This window comes from Protopterus annectens, chromosome 4.part0, assembly GCF_019279795.1.
Source record: "Protopterus annectens isolate FY-2018-M chromosome 4.part0, PAN1.0, whole genome shotgun sequence".
In the NCBI taxonomy this organism is placed as follows: domain Eukaryota; kingdom Metazoa; phylum Chordata; order Ceratodontiformes; family Protopteridae; genus Protopterus; species Protopterus annectens.
Window position 1 is genome coordinate 293,442,662 of NC_056733.1, and position 19,011 is coordinate 293,461,672.

At 33.9% G+C, this 19,011-nt stretch overlaps 1 protein-coding gene across 3 annotated transcripts in view; it reads right to left on the reverse strand.

The window, feature by feature from the left end:
• The window catches only part of LOC122799310 (period circadian protein homolog 1-like), a 439,191-nt gene that overhangs the window by 172,526 nt on the left and 247,654 nt on the right, over positions 1-19,011 (reverse strand). For all 3 annotated transcript variants that reach the window (XM_044068277.1, XM_044068278.1, XM_044068276.1), the window contains exons 14-16: positions 15,423-15,537; positions 10,310-10,469; positions 10,037-10,164 (exon numbers count right to left, since the gene is read on the reverse strand). In XM_044068277.1, coding sequence (XP_043924212.1) covers positions 10,037-10,164; positions 10,310-10,469; positions 15,423-15,537 — 403 coding nt within the window. The remainder of the gene's footprint in view (positions 1-10,036; positions 10,165-10,309; positions 10,470-15,422; positions 15,538-19,011) is intronic.

Sequence of the window (19,011 nt, forward strand, 5' to 3'; positions counted from 1 at the left end):
AACAAGCCTAGTGTCCTACAGACCCATACATTTATTTATAATATAATGGAAAGGGTTATTTTTGATAAATTATGGTCAGAATTGAAAAGGCTGGGACATGAAACCAGTATCAACATGCATATGCTGAAAACAGATCTGTAATGACCTGTAACATGATGGTCAGTAATAACATATTACAGCTATAAATGAAAACATGTTCGGTGATGTAATTTATATAGATTTCACTTCAGCCTTTTATAGGGCCATACATAAAACACTGATCAATAAATTTGAATAACTAGACATTGATGTAATCTTGATAAGATGGATAGTTGCATGGCTTACAAATAGGACATGCCAAGTATTGTAAAAGAATTTGACAGGTGAAATTCTAGGTTATATTCAACGTGTCCCAAAGGGTTCTGTCCTAGGTCCATACTTGTTTAGGCTGTATTGCTAAACTTTATCTTTTTCATCTGATGTGTTCTACAGTCTATATTTATTTATTTTATTTATTTTATTTTATTTTATTTTACATTTGTTAACTGGGCTAGTCTAGCTGGATACATGTCCATTTTCAGTAGAGGCCTGGGGAGAAAAGCTCCAGGAAAAGACATAAAATAGACATAACAAAGTCATAATACATCCAATTAAAAATACAAAAGGTGATAACGGGACAAATTAGAAGATACAAATGTTAAAAAAAAAAAAAATATATATATATATATATATATATTTTTTTTTTTTCTTCTCTCTCTCTCTCTCACTGTCTCTCAAATGCAATAGACAGTGAGGATATGCAGTATATACATACATTTGATTAGCAATGTTATGGTATTTTGTATCAGTAGGGTAGTATTAGAAGTTTCAGAGAAGTTATTAGTTTAGAAGGAAGGAAGTTAGTCAGGGTTAGTACAGGTGCATAGCCAGTGTGTCTTAAGAAATAGCTTTAGTTTCTTTTTAAAGAGTGAAAGAGAAGTTTGAGTTGTAAGTTCAGTAGGTAATAAATTCCATAGCTTGCCTACAGAGTTAGAGTATAGGAGTCACCTGATGAGTTATTGGATCTAGAAGTGTTGATCAGGAGTTTGTTTGAGGAGCGTAAGTTCTTGAGGTTTTTGTAAGGTGTAATGATGGTAGAGAGTATTGGAGTGTTGTGGGGTTGGTGCAGGGACTTATGGACAATGGTAAGCTGGAGAAATTGAATATGGTTAAGAAATTCTAGCCAGTCCAGTTGTTTTAGGTTTAAACAGTGATGAGTTCTGAAGGGAGAGCCTGTTGCAAATCTAGCAATGTTATTATAGGATGTTGCCAGTTTGTTGAAGTTATTTTTTGAAAGGTTAGTATATATAGGGGAAGCATAAAGTAGAGTTGAGATTAAGTGGGTTCTGGCTATAGTGGTCCTAGCTACTGGTGTAAGAAAGGGCTTGATTCTATAAAGGGATCCTAGTTTTTTGTTAACTGATTTGCAGGTGACTTCAAAAAGGATAAACATGATTATGTCTGTTTCTTGATTAGATTGTCCATTTAGGCTCAGGAGAATAATACGCTGATAAAGACATCAAAGCTAAGAGATTTGGGAGACAAAGATTGAATGGTGAATATTTATTACAGCACACAGTGACTGAAACTATAGATTCATTTAAGGATCTGGGTATATGGACAAATCCAGCTTTGAGTTTCTTCTGATCATATCAGCCAATTGGTTAATGATAGTTATAAATCTATAGGCTGTATAAAGTGATTTACAAAGTCAAGGTAATCAGCAATAATGAAATTATTGTTTCTAAATTACATTACACCTAAACTAGAGTGTAGAATAAAAAAAATATGGAGACCTTATAAGAAAACAAGCATAGGTAAATTGAAAGAGTATAGCAAAAATATACCTAGGGCATCCATGGATGTGAAAATTTAAGTTATTATGAAATACTATAATATCTGAACTTGCGTGATACTTCATATAGATATTTAAGAGGAGATCCTATTCAGGTATATAGGGCATTTAGAGAAAACTACCTCTGGGAATGTTTGGGGTTATCAAATAGTAGTACAGAATTATCAGACAACCTATGTAGGATATCTCACAGAAGATGTTCTGGAACTTTCTGTAGAATGTCCACAGGAAACAGAACAAAGAATGTGCTCTCAGTTTAGAAGAAAATGATTTTTAAGGAAGAGTTGTTTGATTTAATAAGATGGATAGACATATTATGATTTATGAAAGAAATAGATTGCATAAAATAAATAAGACCCAAAATATTAGAAGTCTGATAAAACAGATGAACACAGTAATCAGTTTATTAACAGAAATTCATGTAATATAACAGAAGAAAATAGGATATATTACTTTGCATCTAAATTAATAGCAGATAAAGACTTACTAGAAAAATATAAAACAATAAGGGAAAATAATTAAGAAATAAAATGCCATCATGGAACATTGAACAGAGAAACATATAAAGTGATTAACACAAGAATTGTCACTGTTAAAAGAATTTAGAAGATGGAACAGATCAACAAAAATACTTATAAAGATAGACATGGAAACAGCAATGTACCATATCAGGACAGACCAGGATCTATCATACACTATTGCAAATAATAAGCTAAAGATATCAGCACAGGATGAAAATTTTAGAAGATATGCAGATAATTTATTTATTTATTTAACATTTGTTTACCGGGAGTGTCTGACTGGGCTAGAGCCCGTTTTCAGCAGAGGGTCAGGGAGAAAAGCTCCACACAAAATAATACAAAAATATAAAACTAGTACAAACAATGTGAGCAAAGACGTCGCTGATATAGAAGTAGGTACAGTTACAACTTAATATATTACAAAAATTTAAACAAATGTATCAAAGATATAGTAGTATGCACAATTTCAAAATATTTACATAAATTTATGTAAAAAAATTTACATAAAATTACATAAATATAAAGGAAAAGCACAGAACAAGTAAGTCATTGATTATCCCAAAACGTTTTATAGAGAACTAGAAAACAAAGCAAAAGGAAAAGAAACACCACTAAAAAAGGAAAAATAAATACATTTTAGAGAAATATTTATGAATACCCTGTGGAATATAACAAAGATGCTGAATGGATAGAAAAATTAAAAGAAACAGTAAGGAGTTCAAATGTACAGGATTTGAAATGGGATGAAGTACCAGCCAAAGAAACTGAAACAAAATTAAGAAAACCTCCTAAATGGAAAACCCTAGGCCCAGATGCAGCACCTAACATCTAGATAAAAGTATTAATACCTTTACACAAAAATTTAACCCTGAGTAAGAATTACTTATATGGGCAACCCAAACAGACCCCCACCAGGAAAAATGGTACTCCTCCTTAAAAGTGAACCTATAAGCCATCCTAAAAACTATAGACCAATAACTCGACTTCTGATTATGTACAAACTATATACTGGAATTGATGCAGAGTTTATCATTTAGAAGAAAACTCAATCATAGTAATAGACTAAAATGGTAGCAACCGAAAGTCCTATAGAACAAAAGATCATTTGGATCATTTGTTGCTAAATAAAGCCATAATAGAGAATTGTAAAAAAGTGGAAAAAAACTTAAGTATGGCATGGAAAAATAAAAAATAAAAACATTTAACAGCATTCCACATTCATGGATAAAGTAGTGGTTATAGATGTAAAAGATGCAGCCTACAGTAATCAATTACATTAATGTGATGAAAAAACAGTGGCAAACCACTTTGCAATTAAGACATAGCAAAGGTCAAATTAATGTCACAGGGATAAAAAATTCAAAGCAGGATATTCTAGGTTGATTCTTTATCACCCCTTGTGTTTTGTCTTACCCTTAACACATTAAGCTATTTACTTAACAGATTAGGTCTTAGTTACAATCTGGCTCCCAGAAAACAACCTTGCTTAAAGACTTCTCATCTACTTTTTGGGGTAACTTAAAACTGTATAGTTCATAAGATGAGGAGTTGAAAGCACAATTTCAAGTGGTTAAAACTTTTTTAGATTGTATAAAAATGTCATTTGGTTTTGATCAATGTGAAAAAAACAGCATTTAAAGCAGAAACATTGCAGTATCAAGAAAATCTACCCAAGACTAGAATGTGATATAAAGGAATTAAGCAGGAGGGGATGTATAAATATTTGGGAACTGATGACATAAATGATTAACAAATGTAAATAAACTTCAGTAAGGAATACTTCAGAAGACTAAAACTAGTACTGAAAACAGCCTTGGCATATAAGTCCAAACTATAAACCAATTTGTTCTTCCTGTTCTAACTTACAGTTTTGGTGTTATTGACTGGCCCCAAAATGTATTGAATCAATTGGACAGGAAAAGAACAAAAATGTTTCATGCTTATCAAATGTTATATAAAAATCAGTGGATACCAAGATTATATATTCCGCACTCTGAAGAAGGCATGGGCCTCTTTGAAATTGATTACATTTATAGATCTGCAGTCATGGGACTGCATACATATCTGCTGACCTTATCAGATCCAAGTATAGTGGAAGATTCAAAACATGAGGAGGGGAAGTCTAAAATGACTTCTTTGTTTAGTATAACAGAAGCATTCTTGTGTGAAGCAGACTGAAAATTAAACCACAAGTAGACAAACAGCAGACAGCAGTTGAATGTGCCAGAAAACAAAAGAAAGAATATAAGGAGAAAGTTCAGATGAGAAGGAAAGAAATATGATAAAGCCAAATATAGTGGCAAGTATAGAGATCTCCTGGAACAACCTCATGTTGGGCAGGATTTGATGCAGAAATGGTTAAGGAAAGGTGAGTTGAAACCAAAGGATGAAAGGTTAATAATGGCAGCCCAAGACAGTGGAATGCATACACATTGGTTTGCAAAGTCCATTGAGCATGTGGGAAAAACTAACAAATGTAGATTCTGTAAAAAAATTGGAAACAGACACTTTCTTTTTGGGTGTGAAACACTCATGACAGATGGCCTATATTCTGAAAGGCACAATAATGTGGCAAGATTGTATGAATACTACAATATAGAAGTAGCTAAGAAGAAGAAGCGTAGCTGGTTCAACCAGTGGTCTGTGCCAGTACTCTGAACTACTGTCCCACACACCCTGTGCTCTTCAAGTGAAAAGCAAAACAAAACAAAATGGACATTCCTTCTACTGGTACACCAACCAGTTGACCAGATGCATGACACACACTCCTCCCTTCTGGCCCAGACATTCAGGTCTCATTTCTGTGCCCTTCCCCCAACCTTCCCTCCATTAACACAACCCACATGAAGTGCTACAGTGCTTCTGCTTTAGCTAAAGAAAAGCATTTCTTCTTTTTAAACGGTAGAAAACTGCTTACCACAAATGTAGCAAACAGTTGCTGCAGTTTATACCCTGCCTGCATGAAGCACTGTAGCATTCAGTTTTTAGTTAAAACAAAAAAGTTTTTTTTTTTTTTCACTTTTAAACTGCAGCAAGTCTGCTTGCTTCAATGTAGCAAGCAGTTGTTACATTTAAGACCACACAGATCACTACAATGCTCAGGTTTGCATTAACAAAAGATTGGGATCGGCTGGACATGCCCCACCCAACACTTTGCACCTAGGGCAGTTCCCCCCCCCTCACCCTGCCCTAACTACCCTACTGCCGAGAAGCACTGGAAACATGAACAACAAATCATTACAGAGAATGATGAAGTATACATCACATGGAATCACCCATTACCAACAGTTTAAAAAAAATAGATGCGAAAAAAACAGATGTAGTAGTCCATGAGAAGAAGACAAAAGTGGCGTTGATCATTGAAATTGCAATACCTAGTGATTATGGTGTCTCACATACAGAGAGACACAAAGTCATAAAATATCAGGATTTGCAGGCAGAAACAAGAACAATATGAAAGAAGGATGCTCAGACAATTCCAATAATAGTAGGAGCTATGGGTCTAATAAAAAATAATCTACACTCGTATTTAGATATGCTACCAATGCCTGTAACGCTGTATGACTTGCAGAGTCAGTTCTGGGCAAATAGCAAGTTCTGCAAAGAGCACTTTTGGCTATCAAGGACTGATACAATACTAATTTCATGAACTTTAATTATACACTGACAAAGGAATGGAGTCCATTCCAGTCATGGTGTTGGAAACCCAAAAGACTTGGAGAAAGTGATTATATAGGACTGACAGATGTACTAACATGTTCTCTAAGAGAGTAGCTGATGTATGGAAGAGACTACCAAATTATATTAAAGCAAGCATTAGTTTAGGCATTTTTAGATATTTTAAGAACACCTTAGGAACTTATTATGGGAATGACTGTTTTGGTATATTGGCAGGCTAGAAGGACATTACTGCCCATGCATGAAATATTTAATAATATGTATTTGTGTATGTATGTATGTATATCCGGGGAAGTTTAAGTATGTTGGACTTCCATGTTTAAGGTCACAGGTACAGCTCTTTTGCCTGGCACATTCAGCATTGTAAATCTATGTGGAAAGAGATGATGTAGCCTAACAGACACATAGAGAAAATCTGCCAGGCTGATGTTTTGGAAAGAATGCATTCATCATTACTTGGAGATGCTTTCTGCTATAGCGACCTGAACTGGTCAATCAGTGTTTTAGAGGTTGGAGTCTTTTGAGAAGGAATTATCTCAATAGATTTTTAAACTGGCTAGTGATAAAGATTTGGATTACTTGGTGTCCTGGTTAATATAGCATAAGCAGATTAAATTCTGGAAGCAAATAAGTAAAATCCAAGCTGTTTTATTGGTAAGCACTTTCACCCTGTAAAGGCTTTGTCAAACCATAAGAAAAATGTTTTTCTTATGGTTTGACAAAGCCCTTACAGGGTGAAAGTGCTTACCAATAAAACAGCTTGGATTTTACTTGTCTTTGGCATGGATTCAGTCATTGTTTGAACTAGCATTTATTTCTGCTGCTTGAATAAGCCTCAGTGACTGTTGGATTTATGCTGATTTTTGTTGTCAGCCTTGGTTTGCTCCAGTGCTTCTCTTTTGGATCATTTCCTATATTTTGATCATATGCACAGCTGGTAATGCTAAGAACAGCAGAACCAGGTGCCTTGTTTACCATCTCATAAGTAAAAGAAAGTGAATATTCCTGCCTCATGCTATTTGGCACCCTGGATTAATCGATTAGCACAGTGGAAACAGAATAAAGTCCAGGATACGATTCTGAATGTCACTAATGCTGCAAGGGATCACTATCCAGACATTACAGCTCAGGCTTGCCATTTCCATTTTGCCTTGTTAATATAGTAGCATATCCATATTCCACCATTAAGGCCTCGTTTTATGAATTATCTCCATGTACTTAATGAAACACGAGTTGATAGCTGCCCTGCTATACCTCTCAGCTGAGGGAATCATATTTGCATAAGAGAAATTGAAAGCTGACATAATTAATGAAGCTGCAGCCACTGTACAGTGATTTATAAGAAATTATATCTTCGGAAAACCCAGAATATATGAACCCATATTTTCACTTTTTTGTTAATGTTCAAGCTTAATGCCCAGGATTTATCTTGCAAATAGAATGGTTTGTATGGATGTCATTGCAAGCTATGAATCCCCATTGGAGATGGTCAGGTAAGCCTGATAATCATAGTTCAGGGCAAAACATTGCAAATGACAATCCTGATGATATCCTGCAGTGGTTACCACTGACCCCCAAGAAGCAATGAATTTTCATGAAGGTCACATGCCACAACACAGTGCTTGCAATCTATGCGCTTATATCGTGAATGGTATTTATCCCTGGAGTTACTCCTAATTAGGACGAGCAATATACATGACTTCCCAGGCACTGTTCTGTGTTAACATCTTCTGCACATTGTCACAAGAGATTCAACCACAGTATTCACAAGCATCACTTTTTCAGTAAAGCTGACACACTATACATACATTCTATAATCTCATCTTATAACATTCCTAAGCATTATTCATGAATATCCTATCATTATTGTTACTCACTGCAGCACAGTACATGACTTCCACTTCCAGTTCACCTTGTTGTTATGTCACTGTAAATCCTTTATGTAACTATGTAACTATGTAACTACCTCAATGCTTGTAGTATATATACAATATCTGTATACATATATCTCTATATATGTGTGTGTGTGTATCTATATATTATATGCACACACATACAAACACACACACACACACACACACACACACACATATATATATATATATATATATATATATATATATATTTAGGTACACACATGCATATAATAGATCTAGATCAAGATATATATATATATATATATATATATATATATATATATATATATATATAGATATATATATATATATATATATATAGATATATATATATATAGATAGATAGATATAGATATACCTGATGATTTTTGCTACCTAGTCCATGTATTTCACTTGCATTTGGCTTCAGGTGACACATACTGGCATTGCCTGCATCATTGTCAGACATATATTAATTGTTCTGGATTGAGGCCAGGTGATCAGTTGTTCTTGCTAAGTTTGGTATTGTTGATGGTATCATTTTGAAGATGAATAGAAACTGAACACAGATGGAGAGCTGTGGTGACCTCGACTTTAATGTTGTCTTCTAAGTTAAACTTTTCCTAAGGAGAAGGCATATCTTAAGAAAACATTACATTTAGTTGTTAAGATTGCTGAAATAAAGCCCTCATATCAGCAGGGTGGTTATGTAGCCTACATGCTGGAGTTTGTGCAATCTCTATGAAAAAATAAATTACAGCACTGTTGCTTTATTGTACCCAACTTCACAAGTGGGATCAGTAATCTGTGTTATGTGGATTCTACAAGGGTCAGAGTAAGTAAAAATTGACTACTAGAGATGAAAAACATTTTCCAGGGAGCTTATGATAATCATGAGTTGGACAACATAGTCCAAGAAACTCCTGAAGGATTGAAAAGATCTGTAAGAAATCAAGTGTGAAGAAATGGAAATCTATTGCACACTACACCTTCATGTATGTTTTTTTCTACATTAAAATTTCTCCCATGTCATCTCTACTGAATGGTTTAACAGTCTGATGTCTAGATGATCATCAGTGAATATTCCCAAAGTCTTAACTAAACAGATTCCTTTAAAACAATGCATGCTGTTCTGAAGTTTGCTGGAGACTTGGGTTCATCTGGACAGCTTCTACTATGTCAAGTATTATGTAGGGGACTGTTTTCAGAAGTCATCTGAGTGAATATGGTTTGTCTAGTGAATAAGGTATTACCGCATTGCTCACCTCCAGGGAAAGTCATTTCACATACATTCTGAAGTTATGAACCAACTTAATTACATCATCTGACTTTTCATGAAGAATGGATTAAAAAAAACTTATACTAATATTAAGGAACTGAATGCATAAAAAGCACATTTTCTGTCATATTCCCAGCATTTTACAAAATAGCTCTGTAGTGAAGTAAGTGCATTGGAAATATTGGATATATACATTATTTGGTATGTGCTGTACTAATATATAGCCTGTATGAATTATTGTAAAATCTAAAATTGTGTGTGAGTCTGCTGAAAAGGAAATAGGATCCAAGAGATTTCAATTAACTTGTCACATGACATACAATTCCATCATTTGCAAAATGTCATCAAAGTAGTACAGTTCTAGGATTTACCTAAGCTATTACCCAATACTACTACTATAAGCACCATTTAGACTAATTGTACAATGATGTACTTTTAAGATGTCATGTTATTTTACAGTTTCCCCAATTATTAATCTAATCTGCAAAGATAATGCTTTTCATAGTACAATGAAAGTAAAACAAATTTTCCATAAAACATTTAAAAAAATGTCTTTGTGCAAATATGACATTAATGAAGTGTTGTTAAATCCTGCAAAGTGATTTTAATATCATGTGCCTGCTTCCTATAGGTCCACCCCACCTGTGCAGTTGAACAAATTAAATTCAAAGAGATAACAGTGACAGAGTGTCAACTTGATCTTGAGAATTCTGCATGGAATCTCAGAAAATAAGCTATTTGAAATTAATCAGGTGACACATTTATTTAATGTGTTTCTATAAAGTTTTACCTTTTCTGTCATTGGTCACCTCTTTTTTCACTTTCTGTTTGCCATCATCAGAGTTGGAAGATACTGTACCCGAAGAAGAAATGCACTTCCTTTTTACTGTGTTGGGGATACTACAACTTTCCAAGTACCTGCAAGTACAAATGAATAACTGATTACACTTTACCGTCAAACTTAATATTTTAACTAAAAGCAGTGCAGGTCACTGGCTTCTTGTAAAACAACATGAGCAACAAAACTTGCAACTGATTGTTATCCCTGTATGCATTGACTTGCCTGATAATGCTGTCAAGGCAGTTGATTTGTTGATAGGAGTGAACCGAAGGCTCCTTTCTTAATGTCTCTGCCACAATTTCCAGTTTTCTACCAGAAGAACCTCCTAGTTCCTTTGATATGTAAACAGAATCAATACTGTTTTCCTTAGAAACTTTAAATCCTACAAAATATCAGAAACAAGGACTTTATAAATATTGTAAAAATAATTTACAACAGCTCATCTACAACACTTTAAAAAAATACATCAAACTCAAAACTGATAAAAATTATTAATCTAACTAGACAGGGATGCACCCTCTCCCCTTATCTCTTTAATCTCTATACAGAACCTCTAATGCTCTTTATAGTGCAAAATACTTTCCACCGTATACCAATAATTCAACATACCAAGTTGAAATTTACTGCCTTTGCTGATGATTTAAATATCTACTTTGAACTCCCAAATACAGACTTACATAAAATTATGAAATCCATTGAAGAATTTTCAAATATAACAAACTAGGAAATTAACCCAACTAAATCTTCTATTTTCCCAATAAACCTTCTCGGGTATAAATAATTGTACTTCCCAGAAACTTAAATTAAGATAAATTACCCATTAAAATATCTAGGAATTAAATTTGAACATAGTCATAAATAATTGATGAAAGAAAACTTGCAAAAACGTGGACAACCATTGAACAGGATATTTCTAAGTGGAATAATATAAAACGTTCATTCCTATCTACAGCTGCTATCGTAAAAATAAATATTCTTCTTAGAATTCTGTATCAACTAAATGCTATTAATCTCAACATTCCAAATACATTTTTCTCCAAAATAAAAACAGGGTTATCAAAATGTATGTGGTACCTGAAATCTATTATAATTAGTTATAATAAACTAATCTTACCTAAAAGAAAAGCTGGGATTGGCTTACCTGATTTTAAACTATATTATGAAATTATTTGTGCAAACAGAATAATTCAAGTAGCAAATATATATATTCCAATTGATGAAAAGTGGTTTCCAAGGTAGGTTAAGATATGGTATGAACATATTAATTCCCAAAATATAAATCCACAAGCAATTCCTTTTATTAAACAGGAAAATATAAAAAAAAAAATAAAAATTCATGTAATGATTAAAAGTAAAATAAACATATTTCGAAAATTATTATCCTCCCTACATTTAGAAGATACCCTTGACTTTCTGCAACCTATACATCGTAATCCAACTTTGAAATTAAATAATGATATGGTAAACTTAAATAAATACTCTCAAATCAAAAATATTACAGTATGGGATTTTTACAAGTTGAAGGAATACAAGATTGTAGATATTAGGGAAAATCTAAGGGTAGAAAATAATATGATAATGTACTTAGACAAATTAAGTCTCTTATCAATGCAAAAATGTGAAAATGAAATATTAATGTGTAGAACATTACTTTGGCTCAAACAATCCCAAAAGGTCTATCTTATAAAACCAAAAATGCCATCCCATGTACATAAACTAATATCTGCAATTAAATTTCAGTCCTCTTTACTGTACTCAAACTATTGGAGTGAGAAGAACAGTAATATCACCACAGAAAAAAAAACTGAAGTAATAGAAAATATGATTAAACTCACCCCATTCAAAAATTTTATCTGTACCCAACTCATAATTAACAACAATGCACTCCTGTCTCTCTTAAATTTTATTCAAATGACTCACCATATTGTCCATCAAAAATGGTAGATTTATTACTTTTTTGAGCTGTAAATATGCCTATAAACTGTGGTGCTCACTAAAAGTTAAACTAGACAAAATGGGATATGAAAAGTTAACACTTTCATGGGAAACTACAATTCTTTATTAAATGCCCAAAAACCTTACCAACTTGTAAAAACATGTTTTGATCACTCTATGTGGATTAATTAAACGTTGCATTGCTCAAAACTGGCTTGATAGATCTAATGTAACATGAAATAACTTTAAGAACATGGCTGTCAATTATATATCTTCACATAAAATGATAACTAAAAACTAAAATAAGCTCTCCTATTATCAGAAGTACTGGGTTTTCTTTTGGATACTTTACTCAAGGATTAAAAGGAGGACTTTCACAAACAAAACATCCCAATGAACTCATATTTTCTAATCTCACCCAAAATTTTTGTAATCATAAACATGTAGAGTCATAGTTAAGGCCTAAAATGAAGGAAATTCTCACTTTTTTTGCTCTCCTTCATCACTGAATGAAAGTTCTCATGGTGACATTTAAATGTAAATAGATGTAAATAGTTTATTGATGTATCAAATGTGCCATTCTTTTCATAAGTGTACAAGTAAACTCTTATCTTGAAAACGTATTAATATGTAACTATTTTAATGGAATGTGATATTGTCAATGGGATATTGCATTTTATATACACTGTAACCTTTTTTTCATTATACAAAATGTTTTATAAGTGTTATATTTGTTTTTTTCCCTTTTTTCATTTATTACTCATGTTTTTCTTTAAGAAATAGAAATAAACAGTATATCTGAAAAGAAAAAAAAAGAAGAATGAAACAGTGTTGAAATATACTTATCTTTCCAAATAAATGATGTGATGCCCTGGTTTTATGACCTGTAATACTCCTCCAGTATCATTATTGAAAGATATTTTCCTATAACTATATGTTTTATTTATTTGTTTGACAAGAGTGAAGTAGATGTGAAAGCTTTAGAAGAAACTAGCTCAAGAAGTAGACTCCAGAGAATTCTTCCTCAGGTAGATTGCAAATGTTGGAGGTGTGACAGGGAAGAAATAGGTACTTGGGAACATGTTTTCTGGGAGTATGATGAGTTGGCAGACTTTAAGGATTCCCTGCGGGATGCACTTTCAGAGATGCTGGGTGGGCAGATTGGTGTGATAATGGAGATGATTTTTCTGAACTATGATACAGAATCGGAATTGCCTAGACATGGCAAGGCCTTACTGTGTCTAATTATGATGGCTGCCAAAAAGTAGTTACTAGAAAATGAAAATCAAAATCTAAACCAACTATATTAGAAGCAGTGAATATAGTAACAGAGATAAAACAACTGGAATTGAGATCTTTAGAGAAAGGTGTGAGCAAAGTACATTGGAAAGAACAGAACAGGAATTGTGGGAGCGATACACACAGGGGAGGAATGAGATTTAAAAGAAGGCAGTACTTAAATGAGCTATGTAATGTTTGACTGAAAACAAATGGGTAGATTATAAGTGATGTATAATGTTTTCAACTGGGAATGTCTCAGTAAGGTTTGTGATATACCTGTAAAATGCTTGCAACTAAGATTGTGTTGGTGTGGTTTGTTTTCATTTATATAAATATATGATTGCTTATGTCATAAGTGATGGTTTAATAAAGATGTTTCTTGTTTAAAAAAGGGGCAGGAATTGAATAATTTATGTAATGTTGCTTGGGTTTTATGATATATAGCAATATATGTGAAACATAATATTTGTTCATTTTAACTTGTTAATGCAGTTTGATTACTTTTATATAAATGTAAATGTGCCTATGTCACAAGTGATAATTCAATAAAGGTGTTTAAAAAAGATGTCTCAGTAAGTAAAACATGGTTGTGAAAATCAAGCTGAAGTTGGCAGGATTTGTCTCACTGACAAAGGTCACACAAGCACCTACACAGCTATTTACCTACTTGGTCCCACTGTGCATGTTAGAAGCAGTTTTGTTTGTATTTTCTTTCAGTGCTGTATAAGTGCTGTATAAATCTTCTCCCTTTCATGAGTACTATATAACTTGTTTCATTTCATGGGCAGAATAAACATGCTCCATAATAATACAACTCATGCTGTCCACAACATTACCTTTCCCCTTCCACCACTTCTAGCCCTCAGTGCTACTTGCCTGCATTCTTGTGCTGCAGCTCATTTTCTCACCCTCCTGAATTCTTCTCACAAGCACTCATCCTTTTTCTGCCTGTTTAGCCTCATGCTCCCACAAGTTGAGTGTCTCTCCCTGCCTACTTCTCTCCTTGTAATGTTAACTTCTTTAAGGCATCCTCTGATGTAATCCTCTCATCGCTATTTGTCACTGCTGACAGCACCTCTCCTTCTACTCCAACTTAGTTCTTCTTGGCCTATATTTATGGGTGCATCTCACACTTTCTCCTTCTCCTTGCTGTGTGCAACTCCATTTGCCTGCACTCATGTGACAGTCTCTTGCCTATGTGCTTCATTTTTTTGCCTCCACCCCACCATCTTTCTCACCCCATCCCATCTACTGGCCACCTGTTGCTGCCTTTTCTGAATTCACATGTTATACCTTTCACATTCCTCTACCATCTCTAGTTGCCATATCTTCTCATGAAGATCCCCCAGTTTCCAACAGACCCATATCTTCTGCATCAAAGCCCAACAACTGCTCCACATCTTGACACACAGATCTCCCTCCACACTTTGCATCATCATCATCATCATCATTATTATTGTAATTTTATTTATAAGCATATTTTTTTATCTCCAAGATAATAGAACAAAAGGAGAGATATGGTGTTGGTCCACTTATAGAAAACAACAGAACCAAGATGTGATGTTGTACCTGTTATTGAACCAAGTATGTGCTTTACAATACACTAGTAGCTAGTGAAGCTTTTAGATTAAGTTTATGAAGAGATCATGTTTGTCTAAATGCTTGAGCAACTCTATTTAAAGTGTGTTTTGGTCCCATAAAAGGTATTGCATCACTTGTGTGTTTCAGGTCATTTTCAGGCTTTACAGTTCATACCTATCAGAAAAAGTGTATTGGAATCAATGGATTTTTTTTATATTATTGTCACTATAGAATCTCAATAAAGTCAACCAAATGATCTGATTTATACGCCGAAAAAGACATTTTTTTGATGTATATGTATATTCCACTATACATAGCATATTTAATTTAAATAAAAAAACAAATGATGGCGTTATAAATGCTGACACATCATTGGTAGCTTGACAATGCTAAATAAACTATGGATGAATCGCTCATGCAAAAGAGCAATAATTGGACTTATCTGGACAAAGGATGCAGTCACATTCTAATGAGTACAATTATAATGTAGACAAATAATTTATAACATTATATTTAGGCATATAAGAGAAGTGCAGACCTGATTTAGTTCCTGTTGACTTCTTTGGCTGAGGTTTAGGCTTCAGACTGTTCACCATTTGCTGTTCATATTTTTTAAACTGCTTCCCATTCTTACACATTTGCTGAATAATTGCCTATGAAAAGACAAAAGTAACAAATCAGATTAATTAAATATATGTTGAATATGCCACATGCCATGGACAGCTGGGGAGTGTAGTAGGTTGTTAGACCATAATAATCAGGAAAATTGACTCTGCTTCTCTTACACACACACACACACACACACACACACACACACACACACACACACACACACACACACGCACACACACACATGCACACACACACATACATGCGCACATACATACTCAAGCACACACACACATACACATAAGGAACAAAGTATGGAAATATGATTTCAGGTTCTGCCTGATTAGAACCACTTACAATGCCACATAAATTACCCAATTTATTTACAACCTACTTTTCTACACCTATAATGTCGTGTGCATCATGAGGAGACAAACAAGGTTTAGATTCTTAACCAGACTGTTTGAGTAGAAAAAGAATTAGCTGGCTGCCAGGAATCAAAGGGTCCAAGTTGCTTAAATTTTGTAATTATCATGCAATAAGACAGTGATCAGTGGGATACCGCAGGGGTGACCACTGAGGGACAATTCCGTTGAAATTGTTTATGCTCAAAATCATTCCAGGGCTAATCCACCTGTGCACATGTGGCACCAAGTCTGGTATGGTAGCCAATAATTAAATAAATAAACAAACAACTAACTATTGGTATGCATTTTATTGGGAGGAACTGGCAGATGGCATGTTTGGCCTGCAGGCCTATAAGTAACTTAAATATCAGGTTCAAGTCTACCTTACTACTGACAGAGTCAGTGACTGCTCTTCACAGCCAGACTACATCTATCCTTATATAAAGGAAATGAGAAAGGCTAACAGCTCTGTATAAGTTTTGCCATGAACTTACATAAGCTGGTTAGAAATAAATGAATCATTCTTTAATGTGTGGAATCTCTCTTGAAATGATATTGCTAGCACATCTTTTACAATTTAGCTTGTAAATATTTAATTAATGGATAGATGGGTGTAGCTATATATTCATTTTGTAAGCTGTAATAGACAAATTAATTTTAAGGGGGCAAGATTTTGCAAAGGACAAGGTCATCTAACACCTCAGCTTGAAAAACATATAAAAATGGAAATGTTAAAAATAAGAAAGCAAAAAAAGATAGATATATCCAGAGTGCTCTATGCCTGTGCAAGTCTTTATAAAATGAAAGAGTTCTTGTTAAATAATTGTGGTAGAAGCACTGCAGTTTCATTCATTCAGTATTTAAAATCTATGCAATAAAAGGATAGCTATGTTGTAGGAGGCCCCAGAACATAAATCTGATGGATAAATCAGAAGTCTGTCACTAAATAGTGGATAGAAGACCACCTGACTGAGATATGAAGAGATAGGTATTTCTCGGTATGCCAGGATTACAAGTGCACTGAATGCTTCTGCACATATTTTGAGCCAAGAATTTAGAATGATATCCAGGGAAATACTGGCCTGCTGAACAAAGAGTGATATGCATATTCAAATGAACTGTTTTCATTAAAGTTGTTTGGCTTCTGTTTGAATTACTGAAACAGTTCTATTACGCATATTTCTGTCATTTGTTATTATGCATTTTATTGAAATTTCATCTCTTCACATCCCAAATGGATGTGGTCTTTACCCAGGTAGAACACCCTGGTTAATGGACTTCAATGACTATAGCTTTATGGTTAAAATGTCAGAGTGCAAAGACCAATATTGTAATAATCTGATAAATATGGGGAATAGTCTATGTGCCCCCTACTCTGGTATACAAAATTATTTTCTGAAGTTATTTTCAAATGTGGTAAAAGTCATTAGGGCACCCAAAGGTTTGGGAAATGTAATCTATGATAGGAGATGTGAGTTAACTTCAGGTGAGGTGGTACATGAGTTAGGCATTCAGCGCTGGTTACATTTGCAAAGTGCTAAGACATAGCTGTCAAACAATCTGGGCTTCTTCTAAAAAGTTCATGTTATTCTAGAATTTGTTAAATTTGCAAGGTTAATTGTTTCTGAAGTAAGTAACTTTGATGCTTTTACTTATTTTAGACAAGGCTTCACAATGTAAGACTGTAATAAAGGTGTTTACAACATAAGAACTTCCATACAGATCTATAAGTGATGAAGTACCAGCACATGCTGAGGAGTTTGTACTGTTTTCAATAACTTTTGCTTACTTTTCTGATGATACTTAGTCCCCTAGTTCTACACTAATGTCATGTTCTCTTTCTCTTTGTGCATACCCTTAGGCATTAGTTTTGTAGACGTAGCAAGGTATTAAAAAGGCACTGAAGAGTAACGTCATTATATATTGACTGACAGACACAGATGACTGGTTACTCTAAAATGACATGTTTATGACAAGCATGCAAACAACAGCCTTGGGAATAATGGATAAGATTACACAAGGGAATATTTTTTCTAGTGGTCTTCATTGTGTTATTGCCAACGTCTATAAGGTGACCCATGGCAGGGGGCACTGAATGTTTGGACAAAGATGAAGACTTTCTGCCTTTGGTATGTTTAACTATGACCTATGAACTGCAAACATCTGCAACAAATCATGTCAGAAAAGTAAAACAAAAAATCTCATGGAATATAAACAGGTGAGAATAAAATCTGCAGATTTGTTTATTAGCAAACTCCCAGATGAAACGGTGCAATTTGCTAAAAAAGTCCAAATGAAGTTTAGTGCCTCATAAGACCACTTTTTTCCTAAGTACGCTAATTCACAGGGTTATAAAACACAGTCACCCTCCCCAAGAGTGAAACTACCTTTACAAGACAATTCTTGTAAATTCAGAAGTAAATAGGACAATAATTTCTTTCTGGTATGCCCTCAGTTTAAAACTGCTGTAGGTGAGAGAGCCTCTGTTGGCAGTGACATGTTACCTGCAACCATCCTCCTACTAACATCAAAAACCCAGAAACCATTAAAAGCGTCAAAGATGCAGTTAAAGAGCATCTCTGTTGAGAATCTACCTGCAGCTGCTATTACAATAATGGTTAGGTAACTTACTACCCCACATCAAAGATTATAGAATACTTTTATGAAACTTTCCTCAGCCTCATAATATGGCGTTTTATACATGAATATTTCCTGAGTAAAAATATGATTATGTGTTTGTGCATTTTTATGTAAGATTGCATTGTATTTTATGCATATCTTGGCTTGTATTTTTTTTCTTTGTACTCTCTCAATTCTCTCTGATGGGATTTTTTTTTAATTGTATCCTATCTACATTGAAGGTATCATTATGTTCTGAATTTCGCTAGTTAGTCATTCTGTATATAATATTGTTTATTAGTAAGATCCCAGTGTATTATTTTCTCTTTGCGATCAGGTTATGGATGAAGAGGGTCAGTAGACCAGACCACTTACGCAGTGAGCAACTAGTAATAAATAAATACTATATATAACAATAGTCTGTGTTGCATGTTATCATTGTAATGCCAACCAAAATAATTTTGTGTCACTCTTCAGCATTATCACCAGATG